Below are 27,654 nucleotides of genomic sequence, written 5' to 3' on the forward strand. Positions count from 1 at the left end.
AATTTTCTTTCTGTGGATATGATTTTAATGAACAATTAATTAACAGAAAAAAAATTGGTACATACATTCACTATTACTTTCTTCTGTCTTCTCCTTGTGATACTCAGAATTTTGATTTATGTTATAAACACATATATGTTGTTGTTTACAGCATAGAAGGCTAAAAAAGTTCTTCAGGGGCTTCTTGCAGTATCTGTGCATGCATTTGCTGTGCATGTGTAGACTCTCTGAAGAACTTCAAATATGAATATGGCTGTAAAAATGATCTCCACAGAAATAATGGACCTGTCGAGGATTTTTAGAACACTTGAAGCTACTGCTTCAGTGAGGTGCCAGACATCTGGATATCATGGAGAAATACTCAAAGCACTCAAAATTCCTGGGTTTGTCCTGTCTGTAATTTCCAAGCAGGAAAAATTGCAGTTGTGTGCTGAAACGTGATTAACAATAGAGAGGTATTCCTGGAGGACTTGATGCAGCACATTGTTCAGCATCCTCGAGAAGCAAAATTTGCTTACAAGGTTTTGTCCATTTACAGAACATTAGATTAAGCATAAGTAGCTGATGTTTAATTACCCTTTTCTAATTCATTGGACACAAAACCAGGAGGCATACTGTAATAAAATCAACTAAGTGCTAAACAGAAGTCCATTAAAATATCTTTTATAGTCCATTAGATTTTCATTTAAAATTTTCTTTATTTGACATTACCTTATCCATAAATTTCTCCACTGTTTTCCAGTCATACAAACTAATTGATACATGAATTGCTAGATGCAACAATTTTATCATAAACCATTGTCCTGGTGATACTCAACAGCTGACAGGTAAGTTAGTTAGGGAAGATGAGCCATGTCAAGGTTTATGAAAGAAACTGCTCACTTGATAACTCCGTAAAAACAGTATAAAAAAGGCAAGATAAGCACCAAATATAAAAGGGAAGATAGAAAAGGGAACTAAAATGATTTTTTAGAAATGCTGTTATTTTACTTACAAGATCTGTTCTTTGCATGTGTACTTGGACTTGTGGGTGTTTACCTTTTTGACAGAAAAGGAAGGGGTAAGCCAAGTTCCACTCTTAAGTCTGCATTGTTCAAAGTATTTACACAGTTTCTTATGCATCATCGAATATGTAATCTGCCCTTCCAACCATGTATGGCTGATCCTATAGTGTGAAGTGAAGAGTGTGGTTTGAACTCCCAGACTGATGTTTGGAAATACACTGCCCTTTTCACTTTAAATTTAACCCATCCCTGCAGTGGGAAACATTAAAATCCATAATACCTACTTTTAGTCATTTTTCAAAGTGAATTAATAACTATAATGCAGTGCTCATCAGTTTATAACACTGACTGTAAAGTTTACCTCCCCTAATTACCGTAGTGAGAATTTCAGTGATCCTATTGCAATAATTGCTAAAGAGAAATACCTTAAAATTTTCAAGTATTTTTCCTTATTGTACAACCTGTTTTGCCTCAGTTTTGTATTAATTCTGTGTTTATTTTGGTGAGATAGGAGATAATTTTTAAAATCAAATGCTTCATTCTTCATTGAAAATTGTGACATAGTAAGAATTGGTGTAGAATGTTCTGACTAAATTGCAGCCTTCTGTGTATGTCTCTTTTGAACATTAGCTATTCAGATCACTCAATTTCCAATATTTCTCTTGATTTGATCTTCAGAACCCGAAGGGTGTGACATTTTTCGCTGAAGTAGATTGCAAAGTTATGGAGCTCTTCAGTTTAGAGGTGTGACTTGTGAATAGCAGTACATAGTAACAACTGAATAACATGCTGCCCCAGGCAGTCTTTCTCTTGGGAATGTCTCATTAAACTTATTAGAAGCCTGTAGTTTGCTGATCTCCACTGCTTTATATAAATATTTTCTTGATCAGCCTCTTAGACAGCATGTAGTCATTTCTCATTTTTGCAGGAAACTACATTTCCCTCCAATAAAAACTGCCCTGAAGCTAAACATATGGTTATAATGAAGAATAATATTATTTTTTAGAATTAATAGTGTCATGTAAAATCCAAGTCTTAATCCTCAGTCTGAAAAAGTGCTCTCTTATTACAGCATTAATAATTTACTGATATGAAAAATGGAAAAAAAGAGTGGAATGACTGTTTACAAAATGTAATTGTTTCCAAGCAGTAATAAAATTAATGATTTAATAGTTTAGAGCTGAACTTGTACAGCAAATGCTTTCCCTACAGCTCAGATGAAGGCTATTTCTAGTATTTAAATATTTCATGCCAATTTTACTAGAATAAATGATGTTTTCTAGCTTTGCAGACTTCCAGAATGTAGCCTCAAAATACCAAAAGTAAATGTAAAATGGTTTTTTTTTAGCTTTTCATAGCAAAATAAGATATATCCAACTATAGCTGCAAAATTTCCCAAATTCATTTTCAGTGTCTACAGCTATTTTGATTATCTGAACTTGGAAAATTCCATATAAGACCACAGCCTCCTGTTTTTCAAATTCTTCCATAATGCAAAAGTCTTTAAATAGATTACTTTGTCTTTTTTAAAAAAATTTTGTTGCTATGCTATGTTTTGTTTTCCTCCGGTAAGGAGCTGTGTTTGCTCCTTTCCCCTTTCCTGAGTTAGTGATCACAGTTGGCATAAAATTAGTCATGTCATTTCTGTGTAAGACTTTTTTTTCTGTTGTTCTAAGAACAAAGGAGTGCGTGTTAACGTGCCTTTCCCATGTACAAGTATTTCATTCTCTGAATTGAGGAACATTAAATCCAGGTGCATTTCCTCTATATCACCTGTATGAACTGGCTGCAGGCAAAATCAGCCTCAGTATAATGTGGCAAGGGGTACTGGATTTATTCAGCTAAATGGGACAAAAATAAATCCAACATAGACTCTGCTCTTTTTGTATGAAATACTCCCCGAGCTCAGGGCCTTGCTGTTTTGTTCTGTGTATTGTCCTGTCTCCAGCTGTTCCTGTGGCAGTTTTTCTGATTCCAGAAACAGGCTTGAGAAGAGGAGCAGAGCCATATTCTGGGGACAAACTGAATCTAAGAACTGCCTTCCTGCGTTCTTTGAGGATAACTTAAAATTATCATTGAGACAAATCACTAAAAGTAAACACCCATAGATTGATCATAATGACATTCTGCAATGTGTTATCAGTTACATATATATAGTACAACACATTCTAACAGTGAAAATGGTCCCAGAAGTAGGTAATAACCCAAATTACTTAAAATAAGGAAAATTCAGAAAGTGGTTGCATGAGAATGGAGGTGGCTGCAGTATTCCAGAGCTTGAAGGTATCCTTAGGGGCCTGTGGCATAAAAGCAAAGAGTTTTAAATGGTTTGAAACTTTAGACAGTAAAATTTTGTTTCACATAGTTAAAAGCTCATTTCAGTCATGAACACTGCAATCCCTATTGAAGAGAGACATATTTTCCCACTCTCAGTAGTTATGTAAAATGTAGGGCAAGCACTACCCAACTGAGGAGATTTTAGTTCCATTTCCAGATCAAATCTGCTATTTTGTGCAGGAAGAGCTGAAGCTGGATATCTGAATATATCAATTACAGTGTCTAGAAGAACACGAGCAGGCACTACATAATTTCTTCCAAGGAACAAAATGCAAGAAGCTGCTAAGAAAGTCTTACTAACCCCTTGCTGTCTCACAGAGTGGGAATTGATAGAAACCAGCTGGCTCACTCCTGCTTTCAAAACACTACTGGACATATATTTATATGTATGGCCTCTCAAATTGTTCTGGTTTGCTGCTGACAAATAATTTAGATTTAGCTGAACTTTCAAAATCTGTGTAAGACCAGAGACTAAATTATAAACTAATAGAAAGTGAAAATTAAAACCACCCTAAAAATCAAAACCAATCTAATAATCTATTTAAGTTCTGATAAATAAATTAGGATTTTGTAGCAGATGTTTCTCCTATCTTACTCAGTACATGGATCAAAATGTGCGTCAATTATCCTACCATTGTTGTTTTTTCAAATAGCTTGGTCAGTCCTTCTAAAGTAATTAATTTCCTTCTAATTACATACTGTTTTTACCAGGCTAAAATTTAAGCCTGACTGGAAGCCTGACTATAGGGATATCAGTAGAGAATTTGCCATTACACACAGGCAGCACTTTGAAACCTGTGTTTACATGACCAGATATTTGTAAATGTCATCCAGTGGTTCTCTTCAGTTATCTCTCTTTACAATTCTTTACCAAAACTGAGGAAAACAGCAGCATCAGCATCAGCAGAGAAAATTGTTCCCCTGCTACAGGACCCATTGCTATTACCAGATCAAATAGACTAAGACCTGCAGCCATGCTTCTCTTTTGTTCTGTATTTATTTATGTGATTTTTAAATTTAGCTCAATTGACCAGTTGGAAAATCTGGACTTCCTTTCAGTTTTGACTGCAAATGCCAGGATGTAGAGGAAATCAGGTATTAACCATCTTGAGTCTGGTGATAACAATATCCATGCACACTCTTACTTTTTGTCCATGTGCGTAATATCAGGAAGTCAGTGAGAAAACTCTTCCAACTAGAATAATGTAAACATTTTCTATTTTCTAGAGTCCACAGCCTTTCTGTGCTTTGCTTTTTTTTGCATTAAATAGGAGTAGTGGCCTCACTTTTCAGTGACAGTTACTTGTTACCCTGAAAGTAGAAATCAGAGCTCCAGAACTCACATTCCACTGTGTCGTGATAGAATAGTATGATGTTACATTATGAAAAGTTATCAGTCATAGTAATGTGAAAAAGCAATAGACTAAGTAATAAGTATAGAACAATCAATAGGGCATAGGATTAGCCAAATTATATTATATTTCTTTAAATGTTTTAATTAATTTTAATTAACACTTTTTTAGTATATTGTTAGTTCTACACAATCCAGTTTCCCATTGCTTTTGTTCTAATTTTTGTATCCCATGTGTGAATCAGTGCAGTTTTATTTATTTTAATTCAATTATCAGTTTATATTAGCTAAAGATATTTAGAGGGAACCAACTATGAAGTTAGAAAGCTGCCTTGTTTTCTTATCCACTGTTCCTCTGTGTTATCACCAAGAACCCTACACAAAGTATTCTCTCCATTAATCTGAGGAGTAGGTAAAATATGGTATAAACCGCTTCACTGCCTTTGCCTTTGCCTTTGCCTTTGCCTTTGCCTTTGCCTTTGCCTTTGCCTTTGCCTTTGCCTTTGCCTTTGCCTTTGCCTTTGCCTTTGCCTTTGCCTTTGCCTTTGCCTTTGCCTTGCCTTTTCCTTACCTTTACCTTTCCTTTTAACTAAGGAAATTTTCTTGTGGCCCTGAGCTGCCTAAGGAAGGATGTGTGCTCTCCTGTGCCTGTAAACTGCAGTACTTCATTTTCTTGGCTTTCAAAGGGCACAGGTACTGCTGTATCACTATACAGTGACTGTTTATAATAAAGATATCTGTGACCAATCTGTTAAAGGATTTACTAACTTAAATTCAGATCCATTCTGGGATCCATATTGTTATATTGGTAGAATTCCAAATTTCCATCTCTGACAATAATCAACCAACCTGTTTGATAGACAGCAGTGCAGTGCATTGGCATAAGTGTAAAGACATACTTTTCTCTTGACCTTGAAACAAATGGCAAATTTCATGCCACTCAAGCATTAGAGAACAGCTTCAGTCAGGGGCCTTTGAGAATGTTCCACTTTTCAATTTTTTCTGCTTTTTTCTTGTATGTGGTAGTGTCATGAAATTTTGATGAGCTCCATAGAAGTACTACATAATCAACCTGTAGCAGAATATATGGACCCCTTTAAAATCTGGGAAGCAGCTGGTCTGTGAGTTGTAGATATTTGAAAACATTCATTTCAGTAATGGGCTTGAACAAGGACCTTGTTCAAGCAGGGAAGAATAAAATATTCGTTTTAAGGAAGCAGAGTGAAATGAGATTTTTTCCATAGGTTTATAAAGTTAGATGACTCAGTGGGGTTTTATTATAAAAATCTGGACTGGGTAGCAGACTCTGCATGAAAATAAAGGGTTTGCAGCTCTTATATTTTTATTTTGTGGTGGATTTGCATTAAGCTTGCATAATTCTGTGATTGGCAGACTCAGTTTGACAGCCTTTTTTGAGTCTGCATTGTATTTATAATAATTTCTACTCCTTATGGCAGTATTCTCTCCTAGTGTTTGCAACATAAAAGAATAGTGGCTCCATAACATTGAACTTAGCAGGAAATTTTTGAACTGCCATGAAGAGTGTACATTTAAAAGAGCACAGGGCTTGTCCGTAGTGATATGTTCTAAAATGTATAAAGAAAACCTGTTCTTAGTAAAGGATTTGCTATGGTTTTTGCTCTGACTGAAACAATTATGGCTATTCCAAGCACTTAAAGTGGTGAAGAAACCTTTTCTGTCTTTGCATAGAATATCTGTGAATTCAGCTGTATTGCAGCTAAGAGCTGGGAAAATGCTACCCAAGTTTACTGAGATGATGACTGTTTCTTACCACACAAAATGAAACAAAGTAATTCTGCTGTTATTAACTTCATCTTTTTGTGCCACCTTAATTCCCCCACGAGTATCAATATATTCTTGATTCATATGTAAATGCAAATGTTCTACGGTAGGAAAATTTACAAAAGGAGATTCTACTTCTACTATTGAACATATATTCACTATAAATAACGCTATCAGTTTTTAGTCATTATAAAAATATGAATCTGTGGTTTTAATATAGGTCAGAAAAACCTGGAATAAACTTCCAGTTATATTTTTCAAATATAAATACAAATTTGCACATATATTTGAAAAGTTGTAGCTAACTGTTTTTTGAGTTGAGTATCCTAAATTGGGTGTATTCTGATATATTTGGTATATTACTCCTACACAGATATTGGTAAGATAGAGAAGTCATTCTGACTTGAAAGTGAGGAAGAGATTAATAGTGGAACAGGAATTTCATTTTTCTTTGTGCCCAGTATTTATTACCCGTGTTATGAAACGGTATCTTAAAGTAAAAGCACATGGATTTGCAGGGGCAATAGTAACTATTTGCCATATTTTTAAATAAGCTACTCAGCCATGGATAGGAATCAGTAACAAAACTTTTACTGATTTCAGTAGAGCCAGACTTTTACAAATGGCATGTATTTGTGTCTTTCCTAATATGGGTCTTTCAACTCTTGAGCAAACTTTTCCTAATGAATCACAGGGTTAGATAGCTTTTCCACTAGTCAGTAACTTAACTCCTCCACAGCTGTGCAATATTCTTTAGTTTCAACAGTAACTATTTTGACCATCAGTGATAGTTTTCCCTATCATTCCCTATATTTCATAGTTCATCCCTAAGTCAGTATGAATAGAAAAGCCATATTTTGACTTTTTGTTGGAAAGAGCTAATGCTGTACTTCTTGGCAATTACTTTCTTATGCTGATTACATCTCTGTGTTGCTGAGAATTTATTTCAATCAAATACCATGCACACAGAGAGGGAATTGTTTTTTTTTCACATAGAAATCGATGTTAATGAAACAAATATGGCACAGTCTGACAGGGTTCAAATCCAACTTTTTTGTACAATACCACCTGTGATGTAGATTGCAGCACATGTGATTACAAGAGATGATGTGTGTGGAATTCTTTAGGAATCCACTGACAGAGGCTAGTTTGGGGTGCAGCTGCCAGATAGCTCTTAAGAGGAAAACAAAGGAACCATCCTGCTGTGACGGGTCTGGTGTCGGAGGGTAAACTCGGGAAACAAGCGCTATAACAAACAATTGTCCTTTCTAAGCTCAGTTCATCTGAAAACACCCAGAACTGCATTGTTGAAGTATGAACAAGACAATATAATAAAATGTGATCCAAAATCTTCAATATTTACAGTGCTGTATACAGACAGAAAAATTCTTCATTTTCCTACATCTCCTTAAAAGAGGTGATCACCTGCATTTTGGAATCTGGGTAATCCATTGTGAAAATGATTTGTAGAAAACTAATATTTATTCAATTTTCTCATAGATGAATAAGGATACCCTAAACAAAATTGTATCACAGACAGAAAACGGTGAACAGCGATGTAAAGAGGAAAAAAAGGAAAAAAAAATTGTAATGGCAGTCATGATTTTAATTGAGCCCTAGCAGGAGAAAAATATCTGTATCTAATGTATACAAGATTATCACTTACAAATGATTAGGACAAAGTCAGAAAACACAGGTTTTGTTATTTTTGTCTCACACAGTTACATAACAGTGGCAACTTGCATATTTTTGTAGGTACCACCTAAAGAGATGTAGAAATGTAAGCACCATATATATGTTGTGGGGTCTAGGCTTAATTATTACCCTTTTTTAAGGTAACTTGAAGTGTCCCTTGAGTACTTGTTAGCCCTATTAGAGAACTGTCTCTGGGTTGTCTACAAATCCTATGTAAAAAGGACAGTGTGAAGATACCTATTTGTGTTTATGGAATATTTTGTTATCTAAGATGAAAAGTCTTGTTTTTACAAACATAGGAGTGTATTCCATTTCAAATGTTGAACAGTTCTGAGTAATTCTCCAAGAATTTCTCACTGTAATTATGGTAAGTATATCTTTTATTACTAGATCATTTTCTGCTTAAATGTTATAGCCATTGTTACTCATCAGTTTCTCTTAAATCATCTCCCTGGATCAGAATTAGGCTGTTCATCACCAAACTAAATTAGAGGGGGTTTACCTTAGATGCTATGAATAATTTGAAAAATTCTGCATTTGGTCTAATGATAGTTTTATGGTTTTGGTATAGACTGGTTTTCTTCCAGTATTCCCTCTGGATGAAAGTGCCATTTCAGAAGTTTTCATCAGAATGTGTCCTAGAAGACTATGACTAAATTAGAGGAATTCAAATTCAAAACACTGGATTACTTAGCTAAAAAATCAACAGAGCATGATTTCTGCGAAATATGTGGTAATAGTTTCCTAGAAAGATGTGGTAATTTTTTTTTCTTTAGTTTAGTTGCATGATAGTTCTCTTCAGTAATATAGACTGAATTTCCCAAGTCACATAAGGGTGCAATCAGAAATGAAGGCATGCTAAGTAATTTTAGTTTGATATTTGGTAAAGGAGGGTGAGCGCCAGTTTCCTAATATAAACATTCTGATTGAAATTGGTATATAATAATCTAAAAGCTTAGTTATATTAATAGCTGTGTTATTTTCATTGCTCAACTAAAAAGGCATTTAAAGGGACAAGTATAAATGGCCTAGGACTCTTGCCATTTACTTTATAATTTGAGTGGACTCTCCTTAGGCTACTCTCAAAATTGAGGTAACATTTGATTTCCTTTGAACTAATAAATAACCACTGCAAAGTCCAACACAAATTCACCCAAATATGTTGCTCTTGCACCATTAGTAAGGTAGGAGAACATGCCAGACTGTCTTTCACAGCCTCAATAAGAAAACTTCCCTGGCTGCTGAAGCAAATGTTCAGAGAGAATGCTCAACTCTGTGAAACAGTGCCAGTACTCATGGGCTGTCAGGAGGCAAAACAGAGCAAGAGACTCAAAGTACCTGTATACCTGATTACATACTAATGAGAAGAAGAAGGGCAGATCCAGGCCCTTGTAGCTGGCCAGTAGTTAGGAGAGGAGGATTCCTTACAGGGAAGAGGCTCTCCATCCATTTCCTGCTAGGGTTTTCTCCACAGGTCATATGTTGTCCCTTCCCTGATGTGGTAGGTGGTATTTAATTTCCTGAGTGGATGAATTGTCTTTTTGGAATCATAATTTGGGCTTAAAGAAGTTTCTTTCTTTTGTCTGACTGGTATGCAGTGTTTTACAGTGCTCTAAAGAACTTGCTTGCCCTGGGAATTATGTACCTTTTTGTTTGGTTTTGGTTTCCAGTCTTTGTTGGAAATACTGAGCAGAATCTCCATGCTCAGTAAAAAACCGTAAGAAGTTTGGTTAGAAGAGTGAAGCTTATTTAAACAGGAAGAGTGCCTTTTTGTCACCAGTTAGTTTGAAAGTACTTGTATACAATTTTGCTTTTGATCAGTAGCAATGTTTGTAGGCAGAGTGCTGTCTGTCACGTTTGCAGTTCAGATGTGGTCAGAGATGTGCTTTGTACATGGCAGAGGTTTCTTTTTGTGCTGTGTTCCAGTATGGTATTGCTAAGATAGTGCTGAACTAATGCAGGCACTACTGCTGTGTGTGGAATTCAGTTGGGATGAATCTCACTTTGAGCACAGGTATTTGTCCCTGTCCTTACGTAAAGATAGTATTCTGCTGTAGCAGTCATGTCAGCAACATGGCTGAGATGGCTTCAGGACTTCTCAGGTGCAGTTTTCTCACAAGCAAACATAAAGGGCTGCTGCTGAGGGAGATCTTGTGCTGGTCTTTCCCACAAAATAAATCTCTCTTGTTGTAAGGCAACTCTATCAAGCAAGTTTCATTATTTGAATCACTCAGTGCTGGATTTACATAGCTAGTTCCCTGAATCCTTGTAAAGTGTCACTAATAAGCACTCAAAACTGCTTGGATTTCTATGTATCATCTTGCACATTATGTGCAGTCCCCAAGCTGCCTGGGCTATTCCAAAGGAAATAAATTAGCATGGTGGAGTTGAAGTTGCTTTTGAGAGCTGGTGAAAGTTGCAGTTTCCTATTGTGTTTAGTACTGACTGCACTCTCCAGGATTCAGTTATCCTTTCTGGTTTACTTCAGAGTTTCTGTCAGAGAGTGCAACTCTTGTTTTCACAAGGAGCTACACAAACACTGGATGGAATCACTCCACTTTTTTCTGCCTTCTTCCCTTGACTAGATAATTTTCTCCCAAATCCATCTGATTGGTGACTAGCTAGAGAGCCTGAACATTGCCACCCTTAGAGTTCATGTAGACTCAAAGGGCAAGTCTATCATCACCATATAATGTTGTGAATGTGTTATACAAGAAGCCATCAAGCTCTTGCAGTGAGCATTTCCACACACCTGGCATGTAAAACTCCACGTTTGCCACTGCATTCCACACAAGCAGACACTGAACAACGGCACCAGTTCACCTGAGCAGCTCAGGACTGCAGCATGGTTTCACATACAGCCTTTTCCAAATTTGATGTTGATTGTGGTTATTTTTTCCCCGTACTCTTTTTCAGCTCTAGATAATATGTATGTTCATCTAAAAGAATTTCTGTGTTTAACAATCATAAAGTTATCTATTTTTTTTCTGTAAACATTTACTTTTGATTGAGATATGAAATCCCATGTGACATTTAAAGGTCATAACAAAACATATAAAATTAGCACAGGTTGTTAAGGAAAATATGGTTCTTTTTAACTTTTAGTTGGGGGTATTTTTTCTGCTTTGTAATGCATTACCTTCTAGTTAGACAAATATTGAAATTTCAAGGTATCAAAATAGCCAAGGACAAGTCTGATCACCTTCTTTTTATAGTCTATAGCACCTCCCAGTGTCTGTTGACACATTTAAAAGGAAGCAAGCCAGCTTACCAAAAATGGAAGTACTAATGCTAGGAAATACATTAAAAAAACCAAACACAAATCCCCCAGGTTATGGGAGTATTGAAAAAGTGTCATTATTGAAGAGATGGAGATGAGTGGTGTGCGTTGATCACTGTTGAAGTCACCGTGGTTATTAATGCCATGAAATGGTCGTGTTTGCTGTTTTCATTTATAGTTTTGAGTCTATCTGTATTCTGACTGAGCTTAATTTTGATAAACTGGACAGAGAAGGAAGATTTCAGTGTTTTGAACAGAGTATCTAGACCCTTTAATAACTTCATCCTGCTTTGTTCTTTGTTTTAAAAGCTAAATAATAGTCAAAAGAGCCTATTGATTGCATTGGTATTTTTATTGCTTCTTTGGTGTGTTTTCATGAAGTTGTGGGCCACATCTTGAATATCCACTTCTAACTTTTCAACACCAATTGTTACAAAGAATTTTTTCCATTTGAATAAATGATGTCATGTGTTATGAAAGTTTTAAAGTGTGACATTTCCGTGCTATGATTGTTAACCTCTATTATGTTACTGCCATAAAAATTTTCACTATTAACTTTTTATTAATAATGTTTCTAAATTGTATACACCAGAAGGCTAACTTGATCTTTCTTTCATATCCAGAATTAAAAATAATGTCAAAGGTCAAACAAGACAATTGAAATACAGTTGCCAAATATAGTCATAGACAGTCAATTATGCAACGAAAGCAGTGTGCCACCCATGAAGAGTAACAGCCTACATTTGCCTAAACTTACTCTGTTTTGATGAGAAATGTGTTCCAAAATATACTGGTAGTCGGTAGATCCTGTAGTGTGGAACAGTGTAATTATATGGTTTAGGATGTCTTGGGTCTTCCTAAGCTTTAAGGAAGATGGAGAGGAAAGCCAACTCAGTTCTGTATTCCAGCATCCTAGAAATCTGAAACAATCGCTTTCAGATACTCAAACAATATAGAAAGTTGGGAACTGTGTAGGGGAATATCTGGATTTAGGCTTTGTTTTGCAAGACTGACTGTATAAGGAATTAAATTTTATACCAAAATCTATTTGCCGGTATGGAAATTGCTTCTTTAAGATTCATCTGAGCTCTGTGTTTTTCTGTCCAGCTACTGACTTCAGGACTTCTAGTTCATTTTCTATTAGTCAATTAATGTTCTATTATCAAATTATTTAATATTTATAATATTAACACACAATTATTTTGTGATTTGGAAGTTTTTTTGCTAATACTTTTTAAAGCTCTTTCCAGAGAGGTGAATAATTGTGTTTCATAGAGAGTTTGAAGAATTTTCCCAAAGTCTGTAAGCAAATTGCTTACAAGTTTGGACTGGCCTCAAGTCTCTTGAGTCTCAGGTCAGGGCCACTTCAGCACATTTTCTGCAGGATGGAGCAATAACATACTTAATGATACAACACTGAATTTTTTGAAGATTCAGAAATAGTAAACAATGTGGTAGGGAAAGCTATAGGGGAAAAGGAGCTACAATTTATCTTTATATGTATCTTGTAATTGCTTCTGCAGTTGGTTGCTAAATTTGATGGATCATTCTATAAAAATGCACTGTTTCTCATTTCTGATAAATTTCAGTATTGAGAGAGACAGAAAAATGGACGAGTCACAGCTGAACTAGGACGGTGTATCAAGGTCAAAGGAATCAGTAAGGACAATGTGGATAGATTCAGATTTTTTTCACTGCTCAGACTGATGTTAGCTCAGTTTTGAAGCTCCCCCAGGTAGGCATGGCCCTGTTGGTGTTGTGGAGCTGAGCCCAGAGATTAGACTTCTCCCCCACAGAGCTTATGCAATCATTTTTGTTCATGAGAGTGAGAAGAAAGTGAGTGTAAACTGCTACTGTCTGGCTTTACACATATTTTTCAGCTTATCTAAGAATAAACAAGGTGGTGAAGATTCAGGAGGTAAATTCAGAAGTTGTTAACAGTTTTAATTGTGTTTGTGGCACCCCTCCATTGCTATGCCAGTTGAGCAGTGATCTGGATGTTGATACGCGAGAATGCAGAATCTGCTGGAATCATTCAAGGCTTCACACCCTGCTTTCTTCTCACCTCCCCAAAGACTACACTCACCAAAAAAGTCAATAGAAGCTTTGAGACAAGTATAACGCAGCTGCTTCTGTTATCTGCATCTTTGCTAAAACCCATACTCATCAGCAGTTGAATGTGAAAACCTAGGATTTGTGATACTGTGTAGGCTGAGGGATAGGCATAGATCTTTCTGTTGGCTGACACTTGAGGGTACCCCAGTGGCAGACAGAGCTGGAGAGGCAGCAGGGGAATCTGGTGTATTAGTTTTCATTAATTACTGTGAGAGAGAAAGTCATCCTTGGTGTTGTGGGGTAGGTTTTGAGAGAATATGCATAGATTTCCATTTGAATTAAATATTTTTGTTATAATTGAAAAGATTACTAGAGTACCAACGTGATGCAAAAACCCTTTCATGTTTCAGTGAAGGTTTGTCTTCTCCTGGCACCAAAGTGTTGGTTGAACCAACAACCTCTTGAAAAACGAAGAATGCAGTTGCAGAGACAGACTTTCTGTTTTTCTGGAGCACATATAACCCTTAACTGAATCTAGTCCATCAATACCTGCCTTGAAATACCTGATTTTCTGCTTGGCTCTCTATGTAATATGTATTTAAGCAACAGAAATAAAAATTATACAATAACACAGCATACATACATTTGTTATATGCTAAGAAGCATATATAAAATGGTAGTGGAAGTAATTCTGATTTCTAAGCAAGTTGGAATATTTAACCATTAAGATGTGTATAAAGTGTATTTTGTCAACAGTTAGGGTTTACATTTGAGCACAACTGAGTTGAAGTTCATTTAATATTGCTGAAAAATTTGACTTGCTGGATTTTAGTCAAAATAGAAGTAGTTCTCCAAGATAAAATTGTAATCAAGATTTCAACCATTTCATATCAAGATCTCACTAGACTACAATCTCTACATATTTTTTGTTGGGCTTGCCCACTGAAAAAAAAAAAGAGGAAATAGGCACTTTCCGGGTTTAGAGCACACATGGAATATGATAGGATCAGACATCTTAGGATTCAGGTTCCGGGAAGGCTTTTCTAGTAACTAAGAGACCCTTTGAAGTCTTTAAAATGAGATTCCAAAGGCAACAGAGCATGGAAAGTCCTAAAGCATCATCTAGTCTTAGTTAAAAAACCTCTTGAGTAGAGTCAAAACAAACTCTGATTTTTGCTGCCTTTTTTCCGAACAAAATTAAGTAAATCTGGCAAAATTTTGAAACACAAACTGAAATGAAGGAAGGAGTAAACAGTGATAAGGAGTGATTTATTTTTCTATCAAAGATTAAGAGTTAGCAAATCACCTTGTTATTTCCAAAATCTGTTCAGTCTATCTCATGTTTTACAGTCATGAATTCAAACTGTGTGTTTTGTGTGCCCACTTAGATTATTTTCTTTTACAAGATGCAGAATTTATATTTTGTTAAAGCGAATTGGGCTTCGGCAAGTTATAGTAAGTTTTTGTCAAAGAGAAATTTTTTTATGGATAATGACAGTTTTTTCTGGGTTTTAACCTCTTGGCTGCTGCCTAATTCTTGCTTTAGTTTTTTTGTGGGTGATTCTCAGTTCTCACTCTGCCAATTCGTTTTCAGATTGAAAGCAAAGCTGTCAGGTGCAAAGTGATTTCCCTTGCTTAGTGGAGATCACTGTCCTCTGATTTGATTAGTTCACTCTTGAGTTATCACCTTTATGTCCACCAGAAGGCTCTACTGCTTTCTGAAATGTGCACAGAACCATATTCTTTGGTACCTAACAGGGTCAGCACTGTTGTAAACAGGATTTGGCAATTTGCTTGCACTGAGACAGCAGACATGTATTTCTTTAATTAAGCAATTAAATTCTAATTTTTTTTTTAAGTAATTGACTGATAAATACGGATTATTTAAAATTTATGAGTGAGGATTTGGTTCAGCATTTAGTTATGTCATGAAATTTGAATCCGTACACATTTAATACAGTGGCTGTTAACTAAAAACCTTAGAAATATTAACACTTTCACTATTTGTGCTGTTACTTTCATAGTATATGTGTGTATATATTTTTTTATTCTGTAACTAGAGAAGTTTGAAATTGAAAAAAACCATGACCCTAATTCTTCACCATCTTGACATTCTCACTGTTATAGTCCCAACTGATAAGAGAACCTCTGAATTTTGGCATTTGCCAAAGTTGTGATGAAGTTATCCTTCTACAGACTTTCCTCAATGTGAAGTTTGTTCTTCACAATATTCATGTTTCACACCTCATGGGCTGAAAAACAGTAGTTCATTTGATCTACAAAACTGTCAGGGCAGCTTCCTTTATGAAACTAAGTTATGACAGGTAAAAATATGATTTTTTCTTATTTTATTTTAGTAGCACAAGTTGGTGAATTCAAAATGGAAAAGAATTCCTTTTCCTTATTAAGTGGAAAATTAGGATAAAATGAGACAAGCAACACTTTTAATGTCCATTGATTAGTTTGACTGTAGAAATTCTGGCATTCCACCCTAAGAAATAGGTTTGATTAACCTTTTACTAACTTTCAGAACTGGAAATCATGGAACAAGAATGTTGGAACACATGCATCCTTTTCTTCTATATGGTTTTAAAATTATGCTTTTTAGAGAACTTGGATAAAAATAGCCTGTTTAAACTTTTAATGGTAATTTTTTTTCCTTAGGGAAGGTGTACTAGTCCAGGTGAGCATTATTTTTTCTGGGTTTTTTGTTTGTTTGCTTTGCTTTTTGCTCCCTCATATTATTTTCTTTATGGTTATTGATTTTAGTAGAGAGCTATAAGCATATTTTCAGAAAGGCTGTTTACATCTTTTGTTGAACTAAGGGTATGACAAAAAGTGTTCTTATAATAGTTCTACAATACTAATTTCTTTACTTTCTCAGAAAATCCAGATTATCAGTGTTCACATTTTTCTAGTCCTCTTTGTCTATATTTTCCTATTCTACTTGTCCAACAAAAGCATTTGAATGTTACAATTTAATATACAATAGATAAATTAGAATATTAGACTTAAGATGGTGGGAACTTCTACGAACTTCAGCCAATTTGAAGATAGTTCATCACAGTTCACATCAGTTACCAGATAACCATTACCATTTCATTAGGTTTTTATCCTCGTACTCTTTGCATTTATCAGAAAAATTATTGTTTTGTTTTATTTTTTCCACTGCAGTATAAATGTAAGGGTTTAGTGACTTGAGTTTGTCTTTCTGCAATCTGTAATAGTGAGTTATCATCACTAAATTATCATGAAATGTTCAGAAGACTGAAGAGACTGCATCATTGGCACAAGAAGATGTGGTGTTCTCTAATGGGCTGACTACAGAGTGTTTAAAGGTGTCATTAATGTGCTTAAGCAGAATGGCATCCTTCAAAGAACTGAGAACCTCTTAATGAATTTGAAATAATGCTAAATTGCTAATGAAATTTTACTTAAGCATCATGGAACTAAAAAAGCAATTCTGTATAATTAATTTCTCAGCTCTAAATGCTGTCATAATGTGTTTGTAAATAATAACAAAAAAAAAATTGGGTACTGTGAGTATTCACTTATCTGCATTAATTCAGAAAAATCAGTTTCAACAGTCAGTAACATTTTTCCAGTGATTTTTATGGGAACAGCATTTCAGTTCAAAACTAGCTGTATGGGTCTCTATTGTAGCAATGCCCTCCTGAAACTCCAAGGGAGTCTTCTTGAATATGGACCAAATAATTTAGTTGGCTGCTGGCCATGTGTTGTCTTTCAGAGGAATATGGTTATTCACTATGTAATAGTGTAGGAAGAAAGGAGACATATGGAAACAAATTTTAAAAGAAACAGTAACGTTAGTCAATGCAGTTTTAGCCACACAAGTTGCCAAGCACTTAATGTAGTCAAGAGGTAAAGAAATAAATTATGAAGCCCACTAGCCAGTCGTGTAGCACGCGAAAGTGCTGCTCTGATAGAAAACAAGCACTCAGCTTCAGCTGTAGGCTGAAACACACTAACAGTTCTTGAAGTTTGATTTATGGATTTCTTTTGCTGCTGCTGTTATAAAAAGCACACTGTTATATACAAAAAATTAAAACTTTTTTAAACAGCATTCTTGGAAATATATTTGTCCTTTTATTTGTCTCTAAATACTAAACCAGCATGTCCCTGGCCCCTTTTTGTTATAATTTTGTTTTGAAATATGCAGTATAACCCTATGTATTTTCCTGTTGCATCTTAATAAAGTAATATCTTTTCAAGCAGATGTCGTGTTTCTCTAAATAGACAATACATTTGTAACAACAAAAAAGACAAAGTGGCAAAAATAGTGACTATAAAAATTGATGTCTTCAAATGTAAATGATTATATAGGCATTTGTGTGAAAAATACATATTAATACAACAATTCTTTTTCCAGCTCAGAATTTGTATTTGGTACAGCTTCATAAAATATTGTATGTCTATTCTCTCTAGATGAGTCATGGTTTTGGAAGAAAGGAGGGAGAATATTTTTTCAGCATCATGATCATTGTAATAATGAACTGCAGAAGCTATAATAGATTTTGTTCCTGGCTTGGCAAACTATCTGAAAGATTTTGCAAGAGTTTACATAATTCTTTCCATTGAACTTTCTAGTATTGCTATATTTTAATTGTTAACTCAAACACACCAAACTTTTAGATAGTTCGTGCACTATATAAATGTGGTTTAATGTTTCAGGAGTATTTTATGAGGAGGTTGGTGGTTATACATTTTTGTACATACAACCTTAGTTCACTTGTTAAAATAGGCTCTCTGTTTGCTAATAGTTCCCAGCTGTAACTAATACATTAACAGATCTACAATGTAGTATTTAAAATGACGCATTTCAAAATCAATTGCAAATGTCCTGCTGTATGATTAATTGGAAAACTTGTTTTACACAGTGGTCAGTACACGATACAAAACTCTTTTGGGGTTATGGTAAATCAAGAAATAGGAAACAATGATGTGTAAATTTCAAAAAACTTAGGAAAAGCAAAAATATTACTTACTGTAGTTGTTGTTTGCTTCTCTTGTCCCTTTCACTTTCCCTCGCTTATCAATCCTCATATACCACTGAGTTCGACAGAAAAGTCTTCTCACTCTTACATCCCCCCCTTCCATATAATCATAGCTTCTGGTATGTCGCTCAGGGCTGGAACAGTTCACATTTGTAGCCATTTGCTCTGGAGTCATGTCATTGCAAGCTAAAGATATAGTGCCCATTAGAAAGATAATGTAAAAGTATGATCTGTAGAGCAAAATTGGCAGGATCCATGTCAGTATCCATTTGTGCATTATAGTGCAGTGTTCTGGGTGTTCATGAACAACATAATGAAAATTAAATCTCAAGTAGACTGTTGCTCTTAGGTCACCGACCTGCCTTCTGTCTTTATGAGTTACAGATTCATTTAAATGAGATTGCTCTCTCTTCTAGAATTCTGATCGTTATTCCTTAATAGTTAATGACGAAATAGAAGAGCTTCTTAAATATCTCTTCAGTCAGAATATCCTTTAAAGACACAAGTTATAAAAACCTTTGTTGTTGTGACCTTCTTTACTACTTGAATTTGCTGCTTGCACTGAAAGTAAAAGATCTGTGAGAAAAGGTGCATGTGTAAGTCGTTATGCTTAATTGTTACAAACATGCAAGGATACATTATGCTAATGAAAAGTACTACACAGAAATACATGACATGCTGAGCTCATTTTAAAAAATATGCTAATGCATATACGATAGATATAGCTCATACAACTTTTTACATAACCAGACATTTACACTGATTGTAAACACAGTTCTCTCTTCAGTTTTAAGTCCTTCAAAAAATTTCCTATTGATTCATTTCAACTCTCATGCATGATAAAATTCTCCTGATTACTTCATGCCTATACATTTACTATTAGCACAATCTATCATGTAACTTTTCTCTACTTTAGGTTTCAAAACAGACCTCATGGCTTTATCCCTGTGTTTTTATTCCTACCCTTTTCAGATTATTAGTAGCAATGTATTTCTATAAATATTTCTTAATTCTTTTTTTAGCATCTAGCATATAGAAATAAAGATAAGTTACTAGCTAGTAGAAACTGTTGAATGATCTTTTAAAGGACAGATAACTTACTTGTTCCTGTTGATAAGAGCTGGATACCCAAGTACTCCATTTCTGTTGTCTCCTTTTTGCAACATGAGACACTCTACTGTAGCTACAAACTTTCTCAGCTCAGAAAGACTCCACCAGAATTATAATTGTTTCCATAAATCAACACGCTGGAGAGATGGTGTGTATGTGCTTATGCGTGCGCGTGCATGTGTGTGTTGAGCCTGTTGTTCAGTCCTTTTCGATAAATACCTTTGCTGACCTCACTTGGAAGCAATTAGAATTTAACCAGTCAGCTGTCAGTTGAATGCACGAACAAAAGTAAAAGGAGACTTGCATTGTATCGTGTCCAATGGTCATCAGAGGGAGCTATGTACATAGTTTATGCTTTAAATCTCCAAGAATCTTCTTTCTAAAAACGTATATTTTGTGCTGCGTGGATAGAATTGCTTCACATACTAATTAGTATTTCTGTGGTCTGGTTTAGGTCAGTATTTTTCTGTCCTTAAAAAATTCCTCCTCTTCTCTTTTGTACTCACACGCTTATCTCAGTGTGCTTTCAAATCTCTTCTGCAGTTTGGTGGCTTCATAGTCTGCTTAGTGCCTTTCTGAAGGATATATGGAACGTGGGTCTGTTAGGTACCGTGGAGAAGAGTGTGCTGTAGCCATTAGAGATCATGAGGTATATTTTTATATCGTGGATTTGAGAAGGGGGACCACGGCACTGAGGTTTTATTTGATCAGCCACTAGGTGAAAATGGGAACGTATATTTGGATGTTTCAAAGTCTGACATTCAAACACAACCTTTATTAGCTTGAAGGAAAAATTACTACTAGGGAACAGCCTTTCTTAGCGTATGTAGTTAGTTCTGGGAACTCACAGAGGATGAAAACTGGGAGCAGTGTAAGAAAACCCCTAAAACTGCACACCAAGCAATGGGCTTAAAATCTAGAGAATCAAAATAATGGATGGATACACCTGGCTTTCTGCTTTTGTGTACCTATTTCCCTCTCTGTCACCAGCCTGCCTATGTTCCATTTCACCCTGAAAATCTGTTGAGTTTCTGGTGATTGTATTTGTAAAACACACGGAAGCAAAGTTTTCAGTAGCTCTTTATCCTGTTTAACTTCCCCACTGTTGATGTGAGTGCACCTCAGTCCCTTTAGTAAGAAATATCAATAAGGAAAGTTTGGAATTAATCCAGCTGTTAAGAATAAATTTACTTATGTTTGTTTATGCTTGATAATATAATGCAGTTTATCATTCCATGCTTTTATCCCATATCCACTCCCTTTCTCCCTCTATAATGGGATAGCAGTTACTTATTAAAAATTAATTTAAATGTAGAGGCAGTTAAAAATCTCAGGGAATACGTATGTGCCACCTTGTGGTGAGGGGGACATGAGTTAACAGGGTATTTCACTGGACTGATCCAAAATTAGCACAAAGGTGCACCAGGCAAACTTGTAGTACTCAGCCTTTCCTATACACACAGAGAATGAGTAATTTCCTTCCTTAACATCAACAGCCTCCTTGTCAGCACTCACATGGATCAATCCCATTTGTCACTCGCTTTGCATTCTTTTTTAACCATTTTCACACATAGTCCAAAGTTGATAGATTTGTCTTGTTATCTCTATTTCAGCATATTGGGCTGTTTTCTGTGTTCTGTAGCTCAGCCTAATTTTCCTACTTTAGCAACAGACTCAGTATATGCACCTTTCTGATATGAAAAATGTGCTGCTGAGGGCTTTCAAAGGCTGCATACCTGCAGCTGATAAACAAAGAAGTGGCTTTCCTTAATTAACTCTTGTAAACTGTGATCACAGCTGTCTCCATTTTGACCTCTGTCTTTGTCAGCCCATGGCCACCATTCTGACAAGAAGTGGGGACTGAAGTGACTTATCCCACTTGTGGCTTTTGCAGTACATTTGCTGGATTTATAGCAGCGTGTTCTCTGACCCATTCCACAGTCTGAATTCAGAATGATAGCAATGAAAAAAATTTGTGGTATTCAAAAGGCTTATCTCTTGTGTATTATAAAGAAAGCAATCAAGGATAAAAGGTAATTGTGTTTTACTCAGCAAAATAGGATGCAAGTAGAAATGTTTTTGTAAGTATTCTGGGTCTTTTATGTCCAATAACAATCTGCACTTTCAGATTCATACTGGTTTTAATTTTTCTTTTTCCTTGCTAACTTATTGTTACTGACAGTTAGTACCAGGAGAAAAAATACATACCTGAGGTTTCAGTTCCAGAAAGCTGGAGTTATTCGTGGTCCAGGCATAGCCATGTATTTCTCTTGGCTCTGAAAAAATAAATCACTTGCTGTAAGTGTGTTTTCTTAAGTGGTGCCTCACTTCTGATCTCTGTCAAATTCTGTAGTTAAGAATAAATGAAAAGTGGCTTAGATAAGGCACTAGCTCTAATTTTATTTGGTGAACAATGCAGTTACTCTTTAATTATTGTTAGCATTAATATCCTTGTATTTTATAATTACAGAATAATATCTTTCCACCATGCTTTAGCTGCAGTTTTCCTTAATCACACATTTTTATGTTTTGCTACACAACAAGTCTGACTGTAATTTTTAATACAGGTATGCCATCTTGTTGTGCATGTGTACATCAGGCTTCTCTGCATGTATCTCTAAGCCTCTGGATGGCCCTACATGCATCTGATAAATCAAGCATAACTAATATCTCTCTCAAATTAAGCTGGTTTAGGTTTAGAGAAGATTTAGCTAGACTGAAACTTGGTACTCTATCTGTTTAATGAGGTGAGTGCCCAGGTCTTTGCATTACAATCCCAAGCAAATCTTTAATAATATATGGAATTTTTCCACCTGAAATGCTTATGATTTTCTGTTTCTTTGGTGATGTGTTCAGGTTTCAGGACCACAGGAAACATGGAAATGTGCAAAATGCACGTGCTGTAAGGCATCCTTCAATACTTAAAGCATGCACTGGTGCCTCCTTCCTGTTGGTAAGTTTTCCACAGCACTGTTACAGTGCACATGCTGAAAAGGAAAATGGAAATGAATTGCAAGCACTTTTCTTCTGATTGTAAAGATTGTGCATAGGTCTCCAGTTAAAATAGAGCTTAAGTTTATTCCCTTTTATTTTACATAGGAAATTACTTTTTGTCCTTTCAGATGAAAACATGACCATAAAGACCTATGCTTTCCTCATCTCCAGGCTGGCCTGCTGCAAATTTACTGCCCAGCTGTGGCATTGGGTCGTGAATGTGACTTTTAAAATACCTCCATTTTGTCTAGTTTCCCTTTGGGGCAACACATCCCTGCTAAGAAACTTCTCATTCCTTTCCTCCTTGTTCCTTGATCCATTTCAAATTTGCTTTAGAATACCTTTCAGAACTTCCAGAGTTTAAGACAGTAGGAAGGTAAAAATCTCTGTATCAGACTTTAAACCAAAGATCTTGGGTTTTAATGCCCTGCAGCAATAGCTAAAATGGAATTGGAAGGTCCCAGGGAAAAAATACCATAGATGTGAAGGTGCTAATTATTCTTGTGGTTAAATCCTTATCCACAGTTTCCAAATCTCAGAAATCAGGATCAGATCTGTTATTACTGTTATTACATGCAAAAGATACAAGAAAAGTACTACTGTTTGAGCAAAACTTTGGTCAGCATTGCAGTATCTGAGAAACACTGCAACATGCATGGAAAATAAACTCATATAATGCGGGAGTAAAAGCAAGAGAGACAAGGAATATGTACTTCAGTTTGGATTTATCTCTTCAGGTTGTAAGAATCAGATTAAAAACTGTAACTATGAATCTTTTGTCTCCCTGACTCTAAGAATGTATTTTTGGTTTTGGTAACTGGTATGGATTATTAAAATCATATTGAAAAGACAACAGCAATTTTTTCCTTGCAATTTTCAAAACAGATCTCTTCAACATCACTCTTTTTTTTGGTTTCCTCCTATTCATCCAGATCATATTGAGCTGATTTAAATCTACAGGAAAAATTGAATGGGATGCAGTAGATACTTGGAAAAAAAAACCCCTTCAAACTATCAAATAGTTTGACTACTACATAACTAGTTTATTTTCTTTTAATTATTTGCAGCAAATGTGTTTTATATAGCTTATTTTAGGGAAAACAAGGGCTAGGAATACCTTAGCTCAGTCAATAGTAAACTTAAAGGTAAATCCATCCAGGCTTTTTTCACTTGGAAAATGTAGTATCATGATACAGGTTTTTGAAGGAGATAGAATAAAAACAGAATGCAATGGCAACTGGAGGAATCCTTCCTTTCTGAATGGAATGGTTATGCTAGATCTTGTTATTCATAGCTTAACAACCCTCAGCTTCCGGGGATTCTAATTGTGATGACATCAGGACGCTCAGGCTATGTTTATTATAACCTCAGATGTTGATGCAGAATTGTAGCAATACATTTTTGGTGGTGATATAAAAAATAGAGAACTGGTATGTGAAAATACTGAGGAGACCCATTTGGTTCATCTCATTTATTTATATTCAGAGGTCTCTCTTCTCTTTCTGAAGTGATATATACATTTGTAGTCAAATTTTTGTTTTACCAAAATACTTAACCAGGCAGTGATTTCCTCTGCTGGGCTTTAAATATATTCTTTTTACAAAATAAAAAAACTTGTATCATCTTTTTATATACACAGATGGTTGGATGAGAACCAGCTTTAAGACCTCTGGATTTGTGGAATCTGTGTGCTTAGATTCACCTTCTACAGCTGTCTCCAATTAAATAGGTGTGATACATCCAATATCTACTGCCCCTGCTGCATACTGTAGGTGTCAAAATGCTCCTGTGATTGATTTCTAAAAACCTGGGCTTACATGTATACACACCATACACTGTAACATTATTAATGCTGTAAAATAAAATACTCAAAAGGCACAAATTCTAGCTATCCATCTCATGCATTCAGTCAGCGGGCAAAATCATGAAGAGAAGAACAATAATAAAACTTAGTCTGTATCATAGTATATACTCACATGCTCAACCAAACCAGTGTTTATCAAAGTAATCTCTTGTCATCTCTGTATTATTCAGTGAGTCCAAGATTTCACCCAAGGTTTAATGTAAATTCTTTATGTTTCTCTACTACTTATGAATGTCTTAAGATTTGAGATTTAACTGGACATTTTTTCAGTGGCTTTCTCGGTACAAAGGCAATAAAGCAGGTTGGTACAATCAATGCAACAAATACAAAATAACAAAAGGTGGGACTGTGTATGGCAGAAATGCTACTGGATTCCCACCATGTATTTATTATTTCATTTTGGGAAACAGCTGGAATAAGACCTTTCCTAACTTTCAGCTAATTACATGAGCTATCATTACATGTGTTGTAAAAGCAAAGTAACATACAGGGAAACTGCCCTATTCCCCTGTAAAGCTGTGGTCCTTGTAAAGTTCAAAATTCACCAGTTGACTCAGAGTAAGAGCAGTTCTCTGTAATGATTGCTTTATTTATTACCCATCTGTCAGAGACAGGGACACCACTTAGTCCCAAAAATGTAAGGTTTTACAGCTGTTTGCCATTTGAATGGTAGATAAGCATTTGCTAAACTGAGGGAATCTAATAAAAGGATGTCGTTCCTAGGGAATCTGTCTTAGTAATTGGCTTACAGAGTGAACTCCACCACACTTCCTCACTTTTTCCATTCCCTCACTTACTGATAATGAGGTCCATGATATCCTGCTAAATCCTATGTAAATTCAGGCCAGAATAGTAATTTTATAATCTGGTAAGGGTGTGAAAGAAGGATGTGAAGTGCTAGGATCTGAGTGCAGTTCAGCATATCAAGTGCAGGGTTAGAATGAGCATGTTAGAACCATTCCTGGGGCATCTGGTATGGGCATGGACTAGTGAGCCAGTTTTTCTAATTATAAAAGGAAGAAAAGAAAGTGTCAAAATACCTTTGCATTCAAAGGACAAATTTAGGCTATGACAAAACTGCATTTTCTTTCAGAGATCCCTCAAGAGCGTTAGGCAAGAAGGGAAGAAGGGACGCTATTGATTTCAAACTGGCTGTAATTTAAAGATGCCTAGACTGAGGCTTACCAGATAGTGCCAAATAAACCAGATGTTTATTTGCAATATGAACTATCCTTCTCCTCTGTACGTATAGTTCTGTAGATTGCAGGAGTGATCCCTTCTTTCTGGGAATTGCTGTGCTTCCAGGAGTTGAAATGCCTGCCAGTGCAGCTGTTGCTCTGGTAGATGGTTATTTGCCTGGCTTGTGGCATCAGCAAGGATTGAATTTTGTCAGCGACTGATGAGGGTCAGGCGTTGAAACAGATTGTTATCAGACTTGATGTTATTCTGATCTGCCTCCCTATCCCTGCCTTACTTTTCTTGTCATAACTATCACATTACTAAAATAATTTCTACCATTTAAACAGTAATGCCAGTTGCTAGTTTTTCACACCTTTGACAAAGACCGTCCACTGCAACTGAAGTATTCTCCACAAACCTAAATATTACTGTTCTGTGAAACTGGAATGTGGAACATTTGGGAGGTGATAGAGAGAAAGAGAGGGGTAAAGAGCTGGGACTAAAGAATCTATGTATTCCTTCCTCCCCTATAAAAGAGGAGGGAAAACATGATTCTCTGATAGGAATTTGTCTAGTGTAGTGGTAAATTCCCTTTATCAGCCTCTTAAGATATTGGGTTGAGTGCAGCATCTGTCTAGTTTGTGTATTTCTTGCACCTCTGTTATCTCTGCCCTGTTTGACAGTGGGTTATTGCAACAGAGCCCCTTTTCTGGAGTAGAAAACTTTTATTGACATGACTTTGTGTAAACTTTTTTCACACTGAGTATGTGTATTGGCTCCAGTGCTGCAGTCACTGTGCTAAACTCCACCATGCTGAGGTACAAAGTATGGTAGTCCCTTGACACTGCAATCAACTGAGCAAGTTTTTTGTGGGTTTTTTAATCCAGTTGACTGAAAGCCCCAGAATAAGAAGATATAAATATTAAAGGGAAGTTACTGAAAAGCTATTTTTTAAAGAATTTTGACAGGCAGTTTTTTGCTAGTTAACCACATTTCAATAAAATTCCTCTCTGAAGATCATGCCATTGTTTGTTTGTTTGTTTCATAGCATTGTTAGACATGAACAATAAGCTGGCAGTGCCTGGTATGAATTATTGGTCTCTAAAAAGTTTCTGGTGAATGGTTTATCAAATTGAACATGTGTTCTATAATCTTAAATTAGGAATTAGGTTTTTTCCCTCAAGTAAGTCTGCTGTGCCCTTCCTCATTATTCCTAATGGTGACTTAACACTTTTTATATCTTTTCTTGATGAGAAACCTGTGGAGGAAAAGACAGCTTTCTCAAAGTGTCCTGAAGTTTAGGGGCTTGTTCCAATTCCGACTCTTCTGTGAGGATTGTGAAGTTTTATCAATAATCCTCAATACCAACATGATTTTGATAGCCATTGCTTCAAAAGCAAAAAGCAGGTATCTTTTATAGGAGTCTCATGTTATACAGATGTGGAAAAAAATGTGTAATGCAAAGAAAGATCAGCTGTGTACACACACGAGTTGAAGTAAGGCTTCATGAAAAATGTTAATTCTGGTGTTTCCAAAATTCAGTGTTTGACTTTATGATATTAATTTTCTTCTGATATTGGAGTAATTGATAGTTGAAATGGCTGATTTGGCAATCAGTTAGCACCAGCATCTCAAATGTAGCAGGAGATGTCTCAAAAAAGGGAACTTGGTTCCAATACTAGTCTTTCAACACCCACTAGTGCTGCTTCTCAGGAGAGTTATTGTCTAAATACACAAACTCTGTAAACTTCTGCATGAGGGCAGTGATGGGTTTCCTGAAGTATCCCAAGGGGCTGTCACTTTACAAGCAGGTGCTGGCATGTGGAAGAGAATGGAGAACCAGCTATGGCAAGCAGCAAATTAGGAGAATTATAAATTGTGGAAGAGAAGAGATAATGGACAAAACCTGGTGAACTTTCAGGAAGAGGGAGAGATACAAGACAGAATAGAGGAAAGTAAAGAGGTCC

At 35.8% G+C, this 27,654-nt stretch overlaps 2 protein-coding genes across 16 annotated transcripts in view; one reads left to right on the plus strand and one right to left on the minus strand.

Annotated features, from left to right (window-relative positions):
- FGF7 (fibroblast growth factor 7) overlaps nucleotides 1-20,225 on the minus strand; it is a 29,513-nt gene extending 9,288 nt beyond the window's left edge. The window contains exons 1-2 of one of the 3 annotated variants that reach the window (XM_023933978.2): nucleotides 19,642-20,225; nucleotides 18,532-19,116 (exon numbers count right to left, since the gene is read on the minus strand). In XM_023933978.2, the coding sequence (XP_023789746.1) occupies nucleotides 18,532-18,817 (286 nt within the window). In that variant the 5' untranslated portion in view covers nucleotides 18,818-19,116; nucleotides 19,642-20,225. The remainder of the gene's footprint in view (nucleotides 1-18,531; nucleotides 19,117-19,641) is intronic. The other 2 variants (XM_023933979.2, XM_023933980.2) reach the window with 2 other exon arrangements.
- Nucleotides 1-27,654, plus strand: part of LOC147650694 (uncharacterized) — a 74,153-nt gene that overhangs the window by 22,318 nt on the left and 24,181 nt on the right. For 3 of the 13 annotated variants that reach the window (XR_015276080.1, XR_015276079.1, XM_086849958.1), the window contains one exon: nucleotides 22,507-22,603. The exons of 3 other annotated variants lie outside the window; for them this stretch is intronic. Coding sequence is in view for 3 of the 10 variants with exons in the window: in XM_086849958.1 (XP_086706084.1) it covers nucleotides 22,507-22,575 (69 nt within the window). In the remaining 7 variants the exon portion in view is untranslated. Of the gene's footprint in view, nucleotides 1-13,935; nucleotides 17,761-22,506; nucleotides 22,604-24,283; nucleotides 24,413-27,654 lie in introns of those variants that run through there. 7 more of the 13 variants (XR_015276067.1, XR_015276064.1, XM_086849957.1 and 4 more) reach the window with 6 other exon arrangements.

This window comes from Cyanistes caeruleus, chromosome 13 (assembly GCF_971803275.1).
Source record: "Cyanistes caeruleus chromosome 13, bCyaCae1.hap1.1, whole genome shotgun sequence".
Taxonomy (NCBI): Eukaryota; Metazoa; Chordata; class Aves; order Passeriformes; family Paridae; genus Cyanistes; species Cyanistes caeruleus.